Source organism: Dipodomys merriami, unplaced genomic scaffold, assembly GCF_024711535.1.
Source record: "Dipodomys merriami isolate MVZ:Mamm:240054 unplaced genomic scaffold, mDipMer1.0.p SCAF_10, whole genome shotgun sequence".
In the NCBI taxonomy this organism is placed as follows: domain Eukaryota; kingdom Metazoa; phylum Chordata; class Mammalia; order Rodentia; family Heteromyidae; genus Dipodomys; species Dipodomys merriami.
In genome coordinates, this window is record NW_027202271.1 from 25,189,297 (window position 1) to 25,208,345 (window position 19,049).

General features: G+C 40.7%; 1 protein-coding gene across 2 annotated transcripts in view; it reads right to left on the reverse strand.

Moving 5' to 3' along the window:
* Ppm1h (protein phosphatase, Mg2+/Mn2+ dependent 1H) overlaps window positions 1-19,049 on the reverse strand; it is a 200,921-nt gene that overhangs the window by 88,551 nt on the left and 93,321 nt on the right. For both annotated transcript variants that reach the window (XM_069987868.1, XM_069987877.1), the window contains exon 4: window positions 14,970-15,082. In XM_069987868.1, coding sequence (XP_069843969.1) covers window positions 14,970-15,082 — 113 coding nt within the window. The remainder of the gene's footprint in view (window positions 1-14,969; window positions 15,083-19,049) is intronic.

Genomic DNA, 19,049 nt, shown 5'->3' on the forward strand with positions numbered 1-19,049 from the left:
ATCTTTTTTCTTTCTTGTTAGTGTTTCTAATGTATTTATAATGTACCATGTGATTTTTTGTTTCTTTGTATGTTCCTCCCCATGGTATAACCCGTTTTCACTGTATTTGATGTTGGTGCCCTGCATCTTGTATATACACTTCTCTAAATCGGGGAGAGGAAGGGAAAAAACAAAATGCTTAAATAAGGATACAGGTTGACCCATTTAAGAATGAGATGTACAAAACACTATGTTGAAAACGAACTTTACAACCTCTGCAGGGGGTGGAAGTGGGTTGGGGAGGGTGGGGGGGTAGTTGTGGAGGTGGGAGGGAAGGGATGGTAGGGGGAAAACAAAGGAAGAGACAACAATGCTCCATAGGAAATGTACTCATTATCTTGCTCATGTAACTGTAACCACTTTATACAACATTTTTATAATAAAAAACGTACAAAAAAAAGTATGTGGGCTGGATGTGGAAGCATGCTATAATGCAAGACACAGGGGTTTAGTCCTGGGAGATGCAAGTGCCTGGTCTGTTTCTGGGGCTTGGGGTGTGAGGACTGCATATGACAGAAGGTAGGAGGTTGGCAATGAAGGATAAGGGCATCACCTTGACTCTGGAAGTAAGTCATTGAAGGCCTATAAGTAGGAAGTGGTACAGCGCCCCCACCCCATGTTTATGGCCTTGGGAAGTGACCGGATAGGTACCAGTGAAGTGGTAATCCATGTACAGAGCCCAGATGAGGCTCTAGTATAGGAGAAGCAGCTGGCTACTGAGAGGAATTTCTGACAAATAAGGGTGAGGGAGGGGGAGAGAAAGGATGTTGGCAAATTACCCTAGGGTGTTTGGTTTAAGCACTTAGTGACACCTTAGAACAAAACTGGGAACACAGGAGAAAGGGAGCCATTTCAAAAAAAGAAAATCCCTTCAGTTCTCCAAATTTTAAGTATGCATTTTGCAAGACATCTTATTTATTTATACCTAATCTTGTTCCAGAGAGGATTTAAAGGGAGATTACATAAATGCACAAAAGATAAGATTTAAAATAGATAGCTGTGGAAAATAAAGCAAAAAAGATCAGAGGAAGCTAGGAAATTAAGTTAATGCAAAAAACATGTGCGTGTTTGTTAGATGTGGGTCACAAATGCTTCCTAACAGGCAACATACCCAGGATCAGTTACCACAGGGCACAGAATGGAAAAATAACCATCACCTTGCCCTCAAACCCTGGCCTCTCCCTGCAGTGCACACAGGGAGGAGTCCTCTGTGGCACTTTAAAAGGAGCAGGCTGTGTGATAAAGTGAACAGGTATCTCCTCAGCACCCTTCAGTGAAAACCGTGAATGCTCTACAGAGTTCTCTTCCCAGACTTCTCCAATGGAGGAGGTTATGACATGGATTTAGGAACTCCTAAATCCTCCCAAATACTGTCTCTTTCAACATAATCTTCCAGAATCACCCAAGGTAGCAAGTTCACAGTTGCTCTGCCCAGCAAATACCTGGAAAGTAGTTACTCTCTGTGTCATACCATCGCCTGGCGAAGCTGGCTTCAGGAAGTAGGAGAATGGAATGATGAAATCTCAGGGAAGTTGAAGTCTAACCATGACATAAGGCTCCTGCAAAGCCCCTGATATTATGCAGAGGAGATAATGACAGAAGAGGTGAGAGGTCACTAAGGCAGGAAGTGATGGGGTCTGAGGTATGGGAGAAGCCAGTTTGGACTTTATAAATTTTGTAAAACCAAGGATGAAAGTGGTTGATGAAGGTACTTGAATGGTTCGGGGACTGGAGGTGGAGAAGCTAGCTTGCACTGCAGGGGTGAGGTGAGATGATCAATGCAGGAGGCAGGAGATGAGAGTGACCATCTGAAAGGATCAAAGAGATGATTTCAAGCAGAGTTGTGTATCTTTACAGAAACTGCTTTGAAACCCTTCTGGAAGGTAGTATTTTAGTAAAGTAGTAGCAACTGCTATCACACATAAATCCCCAAAACCTCAGGTGCTCTGGCCCACTTGTGCTAGTACAGCTGGGGCCATCTGAGCTGGTCAGACTCTGCTTCTGGGAGGAGGATGCTCTGTTTAGTAGATTCCTAGGATTGTTGTGATAATTACCAAAAATTTGGTTGTCTCAAACCACAGACATCTATCTACTCTGTCAGAGTTCTCTGAAAGCCAGAAATCAGAAAAGTCAAAATGTCAGCAAGCTCATGGACCTCTGGAAGTTCTGAAAAAGCATTCTTCCTTTTCTCTTGAATATTCCAGTGTTGCTGGCATTCCCTGGTGATCCTTAAATTGTGTCACTTTACTCTCAATCTCTTCCTCCATATTTACTTGGTTATCTTCTCTGTGTCTCTTTGTCTCAACAGGGCCTTGCTACTCAGTCACTGGGTTTGGGTACACCCTTAGTCCAGTAATGGCTTTATTTTATCTTATGTCACAAAGTCTCTGATTTCCAAATAAGGTACAGTTCACAGATACTGGGGATTGCAACATGATCATACCATCATAGTGTGTAAGGGGTTTTTGATGGGTCATAGGTTACTTTGGCTCACACTCCCCCCTTGGCTAAAACTTAGCCTCATGGCCATACCCTAAAGGCACACAAAGGCTGGAGAGGAGTCCCTGAGCCTGGGAAAAAGAGGAATCATGGAAACCAGCTAGCAGCTGGCATATAGTATGGCATGTAAGGTTGTGAACGAAATCCATATGTCTGGGAAGTGGAAGGAACAGAATGAAACCCATTATAAGAGGAGGCTCTTACTTCCCTCATAACAGGGTCTCCTAGGTATAATAAGAAACCCATTAGTGTGGCTTTTCTCTCTTCCAAGAACTGCTGGGCATTTGAATGTGGTGAGCCTGACAGAGTCAGATTCTGTTGGAGGGAGAATTTTGGTTGTGAAGGGCACCAGCTAGAAGAAGACAGCAGCAAGGGCAAGTTTGAGTTAAGACAGGGAACTCTGGACATGTTCGTAGGTTTAGGGGGAAAAGCCAGGGGGAAAGAAGCAGATGAAGTAATACGAGGTAGAGAAGATTAGTATAGACTGATTTTAGACAAGACAGGACCAAGATCAGTAGTGCAAGAAGTAAGTATAGCCCTCAAGTTAAGTAAAAATTCTATGAAATACCAATGATACAGAAAATGAGAGCCGGGGTTTGTCTGTCTTTTCCCTCCCCGCCCTCCCCTTTTCTCCTTTTCTTCCTTTCTTTGTTCTGGGGTTTGAACTCAGGGCCTTTAGCTTGCTAGAGCAATCACTCTATCATTTGAGCACACCCTCAGATCTTTTTGATTTAGTTTATTTTTCATACAGGATTTTGCTTTTGCCAGGAGCCAGCTTTGGACCATGATCCCTCTATCACTACCTCCAGAGTAGCTGGGATTAGAGGCATGTACCATCACACCTGGCCCTGTTACTTAATCTCATTGAGAACTTATTTATTTTGCAAAACTCATTGCTCATTTTCAAGCACCCAGGTATACACATTACACAGAGATATATTAGGAAAACCATGAGAGTGGCTTTTCTCTAATGTCTTCTGTCTCACTTCAAATGTCTCTGCTGGACATCTGTAGTATGGTAAGCCTGAAAGTTCTTGTAGAAATGTCAGCTCAACCAGAAGACTACCTGCTGGCAGTAGAGCAAAACAGTAATTAACACCTGCACAAGTAATTATATCCCTGTTGCTGACAGCACAGTAGCTCTGGAGAAAGGCAGTATCTAGCACTTCGGGGTGTAGCATCCTTACCTGCTGGAGTTTCCCATCATCAGAGCACAGCTTTGGGTGTAGGAGGCTGTCTGAGACTTGTGGGATGTTTGGGAAAGGTAAGGCACACCGCTGCAGCTTTTCTAGCAGAATCATGATGGCTATGAGTGCAAAAGTGGATGGAGACAGTGTCCTGTATGTGAGCAATTGGTCCATGAGCAGAAGGAAGCAGGAAACAATTGCTAAGTCAAGCAAAACTTATAACTTTTCCTGGTAAAAACAGTGCTCCTAATTGAAATAATTAAGGATCCTTTCTAAAGAGCAGTATGAAGATTGGTAGGTTTTGTTGTTGTTGTTGTTGTTTTTTACATTTACTCAGTGTCTTTTGTGGACAGAAGCATACATGAAAAGCATGGCTTTGAAGATACAGTATTGTAAGATAGTTTTTACAATTCCATAGAAAACACCAAGAGACTACTGATGACTACTAGTGACAATTATTATGATTATTACAGTAAAACCGTCATTGAGCATTTACTACATAGCCAGAAATTGTGGTTAGCATTTTATACAGTTTGAATTATTTGATCTTTTCACTACACCTATACTAGAAAAACTTCCTGTTATTCTAATTTTGATGATAGGAAAGATATAAAAAGGCTGGGTACTCTGTGGAAGGTCTCACAGCACTAGGATACGTGGTAGAAGTCAGGACCTGAGGATAGCTTGCCCGTGTCCAGAATCTTTGGTACTAACTACAGTCTAACCTTCTCCACACTGTAAGTGCTCTTACATTATAGGCCTTGTCTGTAAGATTTGACTTAAATAAAGGGTTTGAGCTGAAGATGGTGGCTCATGACTAAAATCCTAATCCCAGTACTTAAGAGGTTGAGATAGGAGATGCTCAAGTTTGAAGCTAGCCTGGGATAAACAGCAAGATCTTGTCTCACAAATGAATTAATGAATAATTAACAAATTAAGGGTCTGGAAAGTACACAGATATTTTTCAGTCTATTTCTTAATTGCACTGAGAACTGGAATAGTCTTTAACTGAACTGAAACAGTCTTTAAAATATCATGATATTCAAGAGCTCAGAATCACAAAGAACATGATGGACTGAGGGAATGAGAGAGAAAAAAAGAAGAGAAGAAAAAATAAAGGGAAGGAGGGAGGGAGAAAGGATGGAATGAAGGAAGGAAAGAAAGTTAAGAAGGAAACACTGACACAGAAAAGCATTAAAAAGAGAAGCAGAAGCAAGCAGAGAGATGAACTGGTATGAAAATTGCCTGAAACCAATCTTTGCAGGCAAGCCTGGTGAGCCCTAGACAGGGAGAGTCCCCACACGGTAGCCAGTGATGCCATGGGAGAAAAATGCAAGGGTTCAAGTGCTGGGCGGTGAAGCACAGTGCAGTGCAGAGGGTCTGGGTAGGATCTGGGACCAGCTGCACCGCTGCGGGCTTCTGTGCAGCTGAGCTCCCAAAGAAGCAATCGCCTTGCTGTCTTTCTCTACCTCCCTCCCTCCCTCCCTCCCTCCCTCCCTCCCTCCCTCCCTCCCTCCCTCCCTCCCTCTCTCTCTCTCTCTCTCCCTCTCTCTCTCTCTCTCTTTCTCTCTCTCTCTCTCTCTCTCTCTCTCCCTCTCACACTTTCTCCCTCTCTCCATTTCTTTCTGTTCATCTCTCTCTTTCCACCTCCCCTCGCCCCCCGCCTTTAAAACACAGCTAAGTCTTGCAAGGAAAAGAAAAAGAAAAAATAGAAAAGTCCATTGTGTGCTTGTTAAATGCCTGAGTTTGGAGCCTTTTAAAAGGACTTTGCTGGAAAAGGACTTTTTGTGTTACTTAGAGACAAACATTGCTTGCCAAAAAAAAATAAAATAAAATTCACAAGACTTTAGAGTTGGAAAGGATACTACAGGTTACCCAGTGTGCCAAATCATCATTGTAACCTATCTGGACACATGCACATATATACACACATCTCCTGTAATGTGCTGACCTGAATTCAGCATATGCTGGCCAGATCCAATCTGGTAAGACTATAACTCTGGGGTCCTGCACCAGTATTTGGCAGCAATACTGGCTAAAATGAGTTATATTCCACACTGGAGTTCTGAAGCAGCTGAGAATGCAATCTGAGAAGTTCATAACACACAGTTTTTATATCAGCCCAAACTCATGCAGCCCTTTCATTTCAAGCCTATTTACACTGAAATGCAAAATTTATTCCATGTTTCATAGTTCGTTATGAACTATGGCACATGAAAGTGGCAAACTTTACTATTTGTAGCAGTAGCAATTGAAGCAGCAATATACTGATAATCACTATTAATAATTACAATTTATTGAGTGCTTTCTATACAGCAGCAAGGTGCCTGCATAAACACATCAAACAAACCCAGTCAGCAAGTAATCTTTCCATGAATCATGTTGTTTTTTTAAAAACAAATATTATGGAGTCTCTCCCATACTAAAATGCAAGCTCTATAAGAGCAAAGGTTTTTGTCTTCATTATTAAACCTCTAGAACAGTGCCTGGTACACAGTAGGCAAATACATCTCGGATTGGATTAGCTCATTAACTTACATGTGCCCATACTGCCCCTCCTACCACTCCTTTAACTTCGTCCATTTCTTTCAGCTTCTCAACTGTAAAAGGCCCATTCTTGGTTGAAGGTCTATATTTCATCTGCCAGAAGGGCTTTCCCCAGAAATCTGCTTGGTTGGTTCCTCACTTGGTTCAGACATCCATTTAATAGCTGCTGGGATCCATTTTCCCCCTTCCCTCCCTCTCTCATCTAAAACTGGAATCCACACCTGACCATGAAGTCTCTCATCTTATATTTCTCTGTAGACTCAACACCATGCAATATACCCAGCAGTTTATTTGTGTGCCTTACATATTATCATTCCATTCTTCTCTGTAAGGGTAGTGGTTTTATTCATGGCCGTGATTCCTGTGCCTATGACAGTATGTGGCACGAGGCAGGTATGTATTTGGTGGAATGAGCTACGTGTCACACTCTTAAGCCTCACAGCATCCCTGAAGAAACTAGCTCTTACCACAAGTATGAATCCAGGTGTTTTCTACAGGGACAAGGGCCAGCTTTTCCAGACTCTGGCAGATGACTTATAACAGCCATATGAATATTTGTTGAATCCTGCTCCTACCATGAGATTTTACTCTCCCTCTTTCTGGATCTTCATATTGAAGCTCCTCACAAATACATAAAGAATTGCACACATTTATCAGAGATAAACTTTAGATGAGTTGAATCACATTTACAAATTATCCATTCCTTGTAGCTATTTAAAAAGTCTACTAAAGATGACAGCAGGAAGAGGAAATAAAGGTGAGCACTGATGGCTCACCCCTGTTATCTTAGTTACTCAGGAAGCCAGCCCAGACAAGAAAGTCTGCCAGACTCTTATTGCAGTTAAGCTTCACTTAGGTTTGGCCTCTTAGGCACTGAGGTCTTTTTGAGTTTTGTTAGTTCATCTTATTTGGTTTCACATCATTTGCAAATCAGATTATTTGGCCCAAGGGTCTTTGTCTTGGTGTGGACCAGAGTGAGCCTTTGGGTCCTTCACTATTGTCTCTTCTGACTCTAATCTGCTGTTCTATCCACTCCTGCAGCCAGGAACAGAAGAGGTCACTAACATGACCACAATAACCTCACATCAGCATTAAATGCAAATACTTCATTTCTACAAACTCTATGAGACTTTTCAACCTTGCCTCCCAGTGGGCTAGGAGAAAAGGGAAGGCATTAAAATCATAGATTGGTTGAGAGGAGAAACTAGGAACATAACATTGTGTTCTCAGGAGCCAACCATAAGACAGTAACAGTCTGAAAGGCATGTCTAGCTTACTCCAGATAAAGGACTCTTGGCGCAGTGTAGGGCTGCACTGGGTATCAGAACCACACAGTAGTAAGTGGAGGTTTGAGCTAGGAGCTGGATCATGTAAGAATTCTCACCTGACTTCCACTTTCGAGATGAACAGGATCCATGTTCTAGAAAGCAGCCTGGTAAAAAGGGATCCATGGCCACAGGACTGAAATGTAGGCAGGTCCATTCACCCCATGAGGTAGAAGGGAAGAGGAACCATGGGCAAGCCACTTCCTTGCATGTCTTGTCTTGCTGCAACATCAAGTCCAAGACTGGTGGTGTTGCCCCAATCTGATGCTTCAGCCCTCAAGCCAGGAAGAGTCATCCTTTCTAAACCCAAAGGACACACTGGCTCCTTCCTAGCTTTCTCAGATGCTCAGGGATAGACTTTAGAGCAGGGATTCTAAACCTTGAGGATGTATCCAGTCATCAGGAGGACAACACAGACTGCCATCTTCCCGTCTCGGGTTTCTGCTTTAAGAGGTCTGGGACAGAAACACGGAATTTGCTTTTTTACACAAGTCCTCAGGTACTGCTGTTAGTTTGGGGATCACAGGCAGAAGATCATGTACTGAGAGCAAAGGATGTTATGAAGATGTTAAAAAATACCCCGGGGGAACGGTATAACCCCTGTTTTCACTGTATTTGACGTCGGTGCCCTGCATCTTGCATATACATTTTTCTAATTTGGAGGGAGCGGGGAGAGAAATAAAAAAAAACTGAAACAAGAATACAGGTTGACCTATTGTAACAATGAGATGTACAAGACATTATGTTGAAAATGAACTTTACAACTTGGTGGGGGTAGGGGGGAGTAGGGGAAAAACAAAGGAGGAGGTAACAATGCTTGATAGGAAATGTATTCATTACTTTACTCATGTAACTGTAACCTCTCTGTATACTATTTTTTTTTTTACAATAAAAAAACATAAAAAAAATACCAGGGATGTGGGGTGGAGGTGGGGGTGGCATGGAGGAAATTCCATGGAGGGAATCTGATGCCGTCTGTGTGGATAGATGGTGGATGGTTTGTCAGGAAAAGCACTGTTTTGCATTATCCCTTGGTCTCTATGTCTGTACAAGTATTTGTGATTTTTTTTTTTGCTAATCTTTTCTACAGAGTTTGGGCATAGCTAAGGGATTATGTAAAAAATACACTGAACAATACAGATTAGGAGTATACAGAAAGATTCAGGAACAGAAATTCAACTTCTCAGAGTGGAGAATGGTGGTTCATCTTGGTTCCTTTGTGTGCTGATTTTCAGATCCATGTCAAAGAAAGTGAGCGGTGTTGTGAATTTAGTGCAGTCAATGGAAGAAGATCAAATATACTTCTGAACTCAGAGAAAGGCTCCTGTTAAAGAGGCAGTTCACTGGCAGGTATGGGTAGACGAACCATTTATAAGCAATAAATGAGGAGCTTCAGGAGGGTTCTGTCCTAGCCATTGGTGATATCTAACAACATAAAAAGGAATGAACAGTTCTTCCCATTCCCTGGGGGTGGCGGCAGTTACATAATGTTTCATTATCTTTCTACCAGGGAAGAGGAGAAGCCTGAGAGAGAAGACACCACAGATGTGTAATTGGTTTTGAATTTAGAAATGTAAGTCTTGTTTAATATCTAACTCCTATCCTCAAGAAAATTCAGACTTGCCATAGGAATTCACCTCTGATCTAATACAGAAAGCTTTAACGGAAATGGGATAATTGTGAAAAACTAAAAATGAGCTAAAGAGAAGTGAAAGAACATCATCCTGGCTGAACTCACAGTCTTCATGTATATAATGCATGGATGCTTGCTCACTCTTGTTGTACAGAACTAATTAATGAACACATCTGACCTCTGGGTCTTTCCCAGGATTTCAAGCATGTGACGAGAACATTGTATTCATGGCAATAACCATTTATACCATAGATACCTGGAAAGCCCAGGTATCTATGTTGTACAGAACTAATTAATGAACACATCTGACCTCTGGGTCTTTCCCAGGATTTCAAGCATGTGACGAGAACATTGTATTCATGGCAATAACCATTTATACCATAGATACCTGGAAAGCCCAGAAGAGGTTTATATTACTATCTACTGACAATCACCAATATGACAACAGAGCATTTAAAATGGACGCAAAACTCTGGGGCCCTCAGAAGAACAGGCAGGCCCGACTTTGGGAAAACATCTCATTCTTTATTATAAATGAATGAGCTGGGTCACTCAAAGTTTCATTGCTAGATGATTGCTAAATAATATATATATATAACATTTTATATACTATATGTATAATATATGTGTGTGAATATATATATTCTAAATTTTATATCTATCCACAATACATTTGAGGTATCGATTATAAAGTATGTCATTGTTTTACATACAAATAAACAGGAAGGAAAAATGTGAGTCAGAAATTCTTGGTTTAGAGATGCTCCAATAAGAGAAGCAACCATGCCTACTCATGTTGGCATGGATGGGAGATCTCAAGGTTCCGAGCAGAGGACAATGTGCTTTGACTCTCAGTCTAGCCCCACAGCATCCCTACTCCTTAGTAACTGGGGAGCTTGGACAAACCATTTCATCTTGCTATGCCTCTGTATATTTTTCGTAAATTCCATTTACCTGATATTATTAATAATGCCTATTTCTCATAATTTCACTGAATTAAAAGTGATTCATTATATTATCTAGTATGTGCCTGGCACTCATCTGCTATAACCATTGTTATAATTCTGGTAATACTGGAATTAAGAATTTAACAAATCTCAAATGGCTTTCCTTTAATCTGAATGAGTTCACCTAGTCTCGGTTGCCAAACCTTAAGACATTGTTTAAAGTGGTAATGGCTTTGCTTCCCCAAGTGCCTTAACTTTTGAGAAATAAAACGAAATAAAATAAAATGAAATCATCTCCTAAAATGGAGTCAAAGCACCTTCCTAAACTGAAGAACCACAGAGCCCTAAGGAGCTGATGAGTCAAACACCATGGTGATCATTTGCATATTGCTTTGCATGGCATTTGACACTACTGGCTCATTTTTGTTTAAAGTGAAATTCTGCCCACCATCTGGTTCTTTGCTAGATCCCTAGGTGTGGAGCTGGCTGCCTTTGCAAGTGGGGAGTCCCATGTAGTTACTGCACGTGCCTCAGTGGCAAGGGGAGCTCAGCTGAAAAGGAAGGAAAGTCTGTCCTCGGTGGGCCAGACCACAGCGAATCAGTCACCCAGGCTGCAGACCACCTCACAGAGGATGGTCACTGACTCATGGACTGCTAAGCCCCAAATAGCACCAGATCGTATCTCCTGAGAGCAACCCCTTAGTTCACAAATATAAGTTAGATGATACACAACTAAATGGCTTAGAATGTAGTTTCTGACCACTGGCAGCTTCCCAATCAAACCAGGGTAACACTTCCCTTTTCCTGAATGTGAATAATTATGTGGTAAGGAACAAACAACAAAAAGATTTATAGTAACTCTCAAAAATGTTAAAATTTAGCTGGGCGTGTGTGGCTCACATCTGTAATCCTAGCTACTCAGGATGCTGAGATCTGGATCACGGTTCAAAGCCAACTAGGACAGAAAAGTCCATGAGATTCTTATCTCTAATAATTTACAAAACAAAAACAAAAACAAAAACCAGAAATGGAGCTGTGGCTCAAGTTAGAGCACTAGCCTTGAGCACAAAATCTCAGGGATAGCACCCAGGCCCCAAGTTCAAGCTCCAGGACTAGAACAAAAAAGGGTTAATATTTCCTTCATTCGTTCGTTCCTTTTTTTTTTTTTTCTTGTTGGTTGTGGGGCTTGAACTCTGGGCCAGGGTACTGTCCCTGAGCTTTTCAGCTCAAGGCTGGCACTCTACCACTTGAGCTACAGCACCACTTCCGGTTTTCTGGCGGTTCATTGGAGATAAAAGTCTTATGGACTTTCATTGCCCAGGCTGGCTTTGAACCTCAATCCTCAGATCTCAGCCTCCTGAGTAGCTAGGATTACAGGCTAAGGTTAAGATTTAAAGTAAAATAAAGCAGCTAATATCTAGTAATATAAAAAAAGGAAAATTAACACGTAATTAATCAGGGCACTGTTGCCAGGATCTTCTGTCAGCCCTATCATTTGGATTCCTGACTTCTTGTACATAAATGATAATGAACCTACATTTATATAGACATTAACAGGTTAATTTAGTTGTTCTTTCTTGGGAATAACTGGATACTTTCTAAAACTCAAATACCAATAACATACTGTTAGCATATAGATTAGGCAATGATCCTATAAGATGTAGATACTGAATATCTTTTTATAAAAGAGCTGAAAATAGTGACTAATGAATAATGAGCCTGTGAACGGCACATATAAATAACAACTCCTATTATTCTTAGGTTTCTACATGAATTATATGAATAGTAAACCCCACCAACTGGTTATAAAATTCACAATTCATGTCTGGATACTGAGTATTTATATCTGGATATTCAAGTTACATTTGAATACTATGTATAAGGTTTTAGAAGTACATTTTTTATCAAAGGATAATTTTTATTTTGTGCTTTACAACTATATCAAAAATATTGGTTAGGCTATTAAAATTACTAGAAATAAATCTAATACATCATACTTTCATGACTTCAGTTAAATTAAAATTTCAAAAATGGACCCTAAGAAATATCTGCCATAAAGATCAACCTTTATAGCACCATTTTATTTTCCAAAATGTCACTCCCATATGATAGTCTTTTTAATTTTATTTTTATTTAATTTTATTTTTTGGTGCTGGTTCTGGGGTTGGAACTCAGGACCTAGACACGGTTCTTAAGCTTTTTGGTTCAAGACTAGTGCTCTATCACTTGGGCTACAGCTTTACTTCCAGCACTTTGGTGGTCAATTAGAGATAAGAGACCCACAGACATTACTGTCCAGGCTTGCTTGAACTGCAATCTTCCAAACTCAGCCTTCTGAATAGCTAGGATTATACGCTTGAGCCAACAGTGCCCAGATCTACGATAATCTTTAGAATGATAGAACTTTTAGACGTTCTCTAGTCCAATACTATCATCTTTGGATATAAGGAAAATTAAGGTCTGGTCTGGAAATTGTCACCCAAAGAAATCCAGTGGCAAAAGCCCACAAGGAGACCTGCGAGCTTTCTGCACAGGGCACTGGAGCTTTTGGGATGAGAACCCTGGCTGGGCAGGTGGCTCTGTGAAGGAGCTTGGTGGAGCTTTGTAGGAGTAAAAAAAATTTTTAAATGAGGAAAAGGAATGAGGAGGGCCGGGCGCTGGTGGCTCACACCTGTAATTCTAGCTACTCAGGAGGCTGAGACCTGAGGATCACGGTTCAAAGCCAGCCCGGGCAGGAGAGACCGTGAGACTCCTATCTCCAATGAATCACCAGAAAACCGGAAGTGGCGCTGTAGCTCAAGTGGTAGAACGCTCGCCTTGAGCTGAAGAGCTGAGGGACAGCGCCCAGGCCCAGAGGTCAAGCCCCACGACCGACAAAAAAAAAAAAAAAAAAGGAATGAGGAGGACTTGAGCCTTGATAAAGGATAATTTAGCATAAAAATGTTGCAGGCACGGAAGTGGAGTTTAGTTCTGGGTTTGAGGTCATCTGGTGAGAGGTGCTTCCCCTGGGTGGCCTATGCTTAGGAAGGAAGTGCACAATCACTTCCCCCATATAACTAGGTAAGCAAACTCACTCTAGGGCAGAGAACTAGTCAGAGGCCAGAGGTGAACACGGCAGGTGAGTCATCCTCAGTCAGAGCCATTAGCTGTTTGTCTGTCTCCCAACAAACTTGTGATCTAGAACTGAAGAAGAGGCAAGGGTCTGGCCCTGCTGTGTATGTTTAAAAGCTCCAGATTCTTGTCTAGAAGCTAAGGCAGGTTGGGGAGGAAACACAATGAAGCAGACAGGCTGGTTACTTTCTATAGGCCCCATTTGTGAGATGCAGTCTTGGCTGTGTTTATTATACTCAGACAGGCTAACCTCCATGAAGAACGAGAAGAAACAAGGCAAAGCATTTCCTCCATTCTTCCCATAGCCCCTGCCCAGTGGCTCCTCACTAATGGCTCCCCTGTGCTAGCCCTGGTCCCTGCAGACCCAGAGACTAGCTCCTTCCTGGCACTCTTCTGGCAGTTTACATGTACTTCTTCATTCACTGCCAACATATCTGAGTTGAAGTCCATCTTATGCCAGACCCTGACTCAACACTGAGGAATATAATAAGCGCAGCATCTTATATACATTTTCCTTTACTGAGCAACTTTTACACTGAGACCTGAGATACTTTGCATGTAAAACTGAAATTTGATACACATTTAAAAAAATAGTAAGTGGACCTTGGAGGAAAAAAAAAATTCATCTTCAAACTCCCAAAGCTGCCTTTGCAGTGTACTGTGCTCTGTTCTCGAGAGCCCTCAGTAGGAAAGATTGGGAATGGATGCTTTACTAGGAGGGAAGACGAAACTTCTGCAGGCTATATCTCTTTGTAAATGGAAAGAAAGTTAGGGTAAATCTCTTGATTGCTTCAAGGGGGCCAGTCTTTCAGAGGAAGCAATCAATTGAGCTGGTGCCAGGGAAGGGCACTGAGGAGGAGGTTTGCCAGGATTGCAGCCCTCACTGGATGAGCCCTGTTTGGCCTTGTACCCTATAGTTTGACCTTGTACCCTATAGTTTTGTTTCTCTCAGAATAGTTCGTGTTTAGGAAAAGGTCCCACCATATAGCCAGCCTTTTTACTACCAAGGTACATAATACATATTAGAACACTTTTTCATAAAGTCTATAATTTAAAATTTTCCCATACCATTAGTGATGAAGCATCATTTATTTAAAATAAAATTAAATTAACATCAGCTTATCTTATTCCCTAGCAATGCTGGATATAAAGTTTCATTGGGTTCTCTGGAGCAAAGTTCCCTTTTAGCTGAACCCCAGAAAAGACTGCAGCCTCTAAGGATACTTTCATAGAAGGAGGAATTCCTGGGTCCCTGGGAGAGAACAGCGCAAAGTCACGGTGGGAAGTGCAGAGAGCTAGGGAGTCCTGCCAGTCCCCCTGCAAACACTCATTTCATTGGAGCCCCTACCCTGCCTCACTACTCTCCCAATATTCTGCCTCTACTAAGCATTCGTGGAAAACAGACTCTGAAGCCAAAAAATACATTTGAGTATTACTGGTTTAGAGACTAATTTTAAGTATACACATGAGCTGCTACTATGAACAAGTAAAAGACTGCCTTTATCTTTTAATACCAACTTATTTTTAAATGCATTTTTATTAGATATAGAAGGCCTATGTGTTTCAATATCAAACCCCAAGCAGAATGATTTTATTTACAGTGATATAATTTTTAAAGACAAGGTAAATATTACCTGAAGACATTAGGAATTAGTAACGACCAGACCACTAATTTGCTTACCTGCTGTCTCCAGCATTTGCCACATAGAGCTTCCCCAAAAGACACACCACAATGAGGGCGGTGCAGCCACCAGAGATATTATATGAATTCCTCTCTCGTTCTATTTGTAGATCCTGGAGAAGAAGAGAAAATAAGTGCTGAGTTGTGTAGGAACTTGTATTAACAGCTTTCTCACCTCTGAATATGAGTCTGGATATATTTCCATGAGGGACAAGGAAATCCTTGTACTTGCTTTCCTACCACCTAATGAGTATTTCCAGAGACAACCTGGTGCAGAACTGCAAGGTGATAGACCATTTGTAAACAGACAGGAATAAAAGCATAGCAAATAGACACAACAGACAAAATGCAGAAGAATGAAATGTCAAACATTTTCAATAATCATAGCTTATGGAATGTTTGTTTAGTCTGTATGGACTGTCGGAGCTGCCATGTAGAACACATTAAATAGAGAGGCTAAAAGTGCCAAGTATTGGAATATGATCAATGTTTTTAGCTCCAAAGTCTCTAAAAAACAGTTCCTTTTTTGGCTAATTAGAAGAGATGATTTGAAGAACTGTCTGCTATTCAACACAGGAAGGAGTCAAACATGTATTTATCTCTGACCTGACTTTTCTGCTTCCTAAAGCTACTGGCTCACAATGATGACATACTCCTAATGATAACCAATATCCACGTAGTCCTTTCCCTACACTGGACAGTGTACTAAGCATTCTGAGTTCAGAATCTCATGATAGCCTCAGGACTACCATTAGTAATTTCACTGTGCAGTTACACAGAAATGGGTACGCTGCCCATATTTACCTAGCTAGAGCTTGGATTCCAGAGTGGCTCTTGCTCCTTTAAACTCTAACTATTGGGGTATCTTCAAGAAAATTACAAGCCAATCAATACTTCGATAGACAGTTGTACAAATCAAGACAGATGCCTTGGCAAAAACCCTGTGTTAGTGATGGAACCAAGGGTCCTGTGTCTTCAGGAAAATACGAGTAGAATGGAGAAAAACACTGACTGTCAAGCTAAAACTTATCTACTACTGTTGGGGCAGAGGGATAGAAAACGAGGGTTGCGTAAAATTTACAAGAGGAAAAATGGCACTCTGGCTGTTCTCAAGATGCTGCTTGTTGATTGAATTCCTGAGTATTTTTCTAAGTCTTAAAACCTCCCCGAGTTAGAAATGAGCCACTTCTGCCAGCCTCTTCACATCACAAAGGGAGAGAATTCAGCTCTGTATTTTACTAGCAAGTGCTATGCTCCTAGGGCCAGAGATGGTGATATAAAGATAGACACATCACCAACTGAAAACTCTGAACAAAAGAATTTAAGATGAGGGACAGGCTGGGACAGCAGACTGGTTAAGGAGTAAGTAGATAAAATATACAGAAACAGCACAGAAGATAAACCACATGCTAGAATGAACTGGATAAGGGGACGGAGAACTGAGAAGAAAAAGCATAGAGCAAGAATGTGTGTGGGTTATGATAGCCTAAAGGTGAGGAAGAAAATATCCCAATAAAGGAAAGGAGGACAGCATCAAAAGTTGCAGAGGGGCTGAGAAATGAGGATGACGTTCCCAGCACTACACTAAATACTGAACATGTATGAGAACTTGGTATGAACTGTCTTTCTTAGACAATGGTTGTGAGCATTGAAGTAGATAAACATGGAGCCAGGGCTTAGCAGGCCAGATGGATACTTCTCATAGCCTGGAAGCATCCCAATTGAGAGCAATTCTAAACATCTACACTGGGCCAGGTAAATGGCAGTTTAATAAATGTCTGTTAAATAGACAAATGAAGAAATGACAAAATATTCGGATTTTGGAATTATCTCCCCAGCATCTAACCTGTGCTTTATCATGAGGAACAGATTCTGTAATTCACAAATGAAAAACTGACCAGGCAAGCTCACAGAGATACTAAGCATCAGCCCTTACTTCAGTTAAATGCAATTAATGGGCAAAAATGAATCCTAATCAGACACTACACAAGGAAGACCAAAGGCTGAGGGTAAAGGCTAGGAAGAGCAAGAATTCTCTCAAGGAAATAAAAGAGAAGAAAGAAAACATCTAGGTATCAGAATTTTTTTGCTTCACTTCCAAAATATATAAACAGGACTAAATCTTTTGTAGGTACATTTATTATTTTTTCATTTAAATAACTCCTATAAAGTTGACAATCCATGTACATTTTATAAATATTCAGTACAGGGGCTGGGAAGGTGGCTCAGTGGTAGAGCGCTTGCCTTGCATGCCTGAAGCCCTAGGTTCGATTCCTCAGCACCACATAAGCAAAAAGAAAAAAGCTGGAAGTGGCGCTGTGGCTCAAGTGGTAGAGCGCTAGCCTTGAGCTGAAGAGTTAAGGAACAGTGCCCAGGCCCAGACCCCAGGACTGACCAAAAAAAAAAAAAAAAAAGTTCCTTGAGTATCCAATTGCTTCTATGTTGTATATAGACTAGAACGTGAATGTTTGACAGGCTTAAGCAAATGATTGGCACAAACCAATGGGGGATTGGCACAATCCAATGGGGGAAATTTCCACAGTACATAGTCTAAAAAGAGTTGACATGGAAGAGTTTCTTAGGCATTCAGATAGGCAAGTTTATTCTGCATCACAGGTGGGCACGAGGAGGGTGTTCTTATCAGGGCTACTAACACAAGAATGTCTGATTTTAAAATTATTTAATCCTTAGGGGAGAGGAAAACAAGGCATAGTATTCAACACCAAGATTTTGCTAAGGCAGTTCATATTTCCTTTGGAAGTTAGGGGAACATTCCAGTCAGTTTATTGTTAATCCCTTATTATATTACATTACTGGTGTGCCTTAATACAATGTTTTGCTTTTTTTAAATACTTGATTTCATTCTTTTCTTTCCTCTTTTTCTTCACTTCAACTACATTCCCTTTGTAGCTTTCTTCAAATAAGGAAGGAATGCTAAATTTGGCAGCACTTTCTCAGAGTGGACGCAAGTCTTAACTACATTTTTATTCAAGAAACTGCTTATCTGTGCATGCTCGAAGAGGCCCATTTCCACATCTGTGTGGAAATATGCACATGAAAATTCACACACGTTCATTACACGTGTGCTCTGAGATCGCGGTGACAAGGATTTGAAAGATGTGTTTCTGCAGACTCTACGTCCCTAAAGAATTCACTGGCATTAAAACATACTCTTCTACTTCTTCTAAAACTGTGTGTAACTAGAACAGATTCTAAAAATAATTGCTTCCCTTCCCTCCTCCTTAAAAGCCAAAATAGCACATTTAGTTTTTTCTACATACACCACCTACTCCTCTTTAAAAGATGTTTAGAAAAAAATCTCAGTACTGAAAGGAACATTAAAGGACCATCTGGGTGGTTCTTTTACTATCAGATTAAACGTGATAAATGAAGTCAATAAAGATACACTTACCATTGAATTAACTGCCTTTTCCCTTCAAACCCTCAATCTCTCAAATGAGCTTAAGCTTTTTACACTCTAGGTAAAAATAAAAGTATGTGACTATTTTTTAAAGCTCTTAAATTTAGAGCAATTTTTTTTTTTCTGAAATCAGTGAGTGCAACTATAAGAAAAACTGTCTACTGCTTTGGGCTAAGCAATAGCTTGTGGAATATTTCCATTTTAACTGTCAATGAATTCCAACACAAAGTCTAGAATAATTTACTAGTGAAGCATATCAAGATACTATTAACCTTTTCAAGTATGGTCTAAAGATCACTAAATGACTCATAAGATTCCTTTCACAAGATAATTGATCTATCTACTCAATCAAGTGCTCTAAAGATGTTGAAAGGTAACTTTCTACTTGCTAGGACTAAGGAATTCTGTTTGGCAGGACTAAGGTATTATGCATTAAGGTATTATGTGCTGTACCTGTTTAGGTATGAAATTTAAGCTAGGTTTACCTCTATGTCACAAAACAGACTTGGGATTTTATTTTCCTCCTTTTTATTTCAAGGAATGGGAACAGAAAAGAGATGTATGTGATTGAAAAGAGACTGATTCAACAGGAAAGAATTATATTTTACCCACAATGGTTGTAATTTGGTTTGAAAGTCTCACTAATGATGCAATTTCAG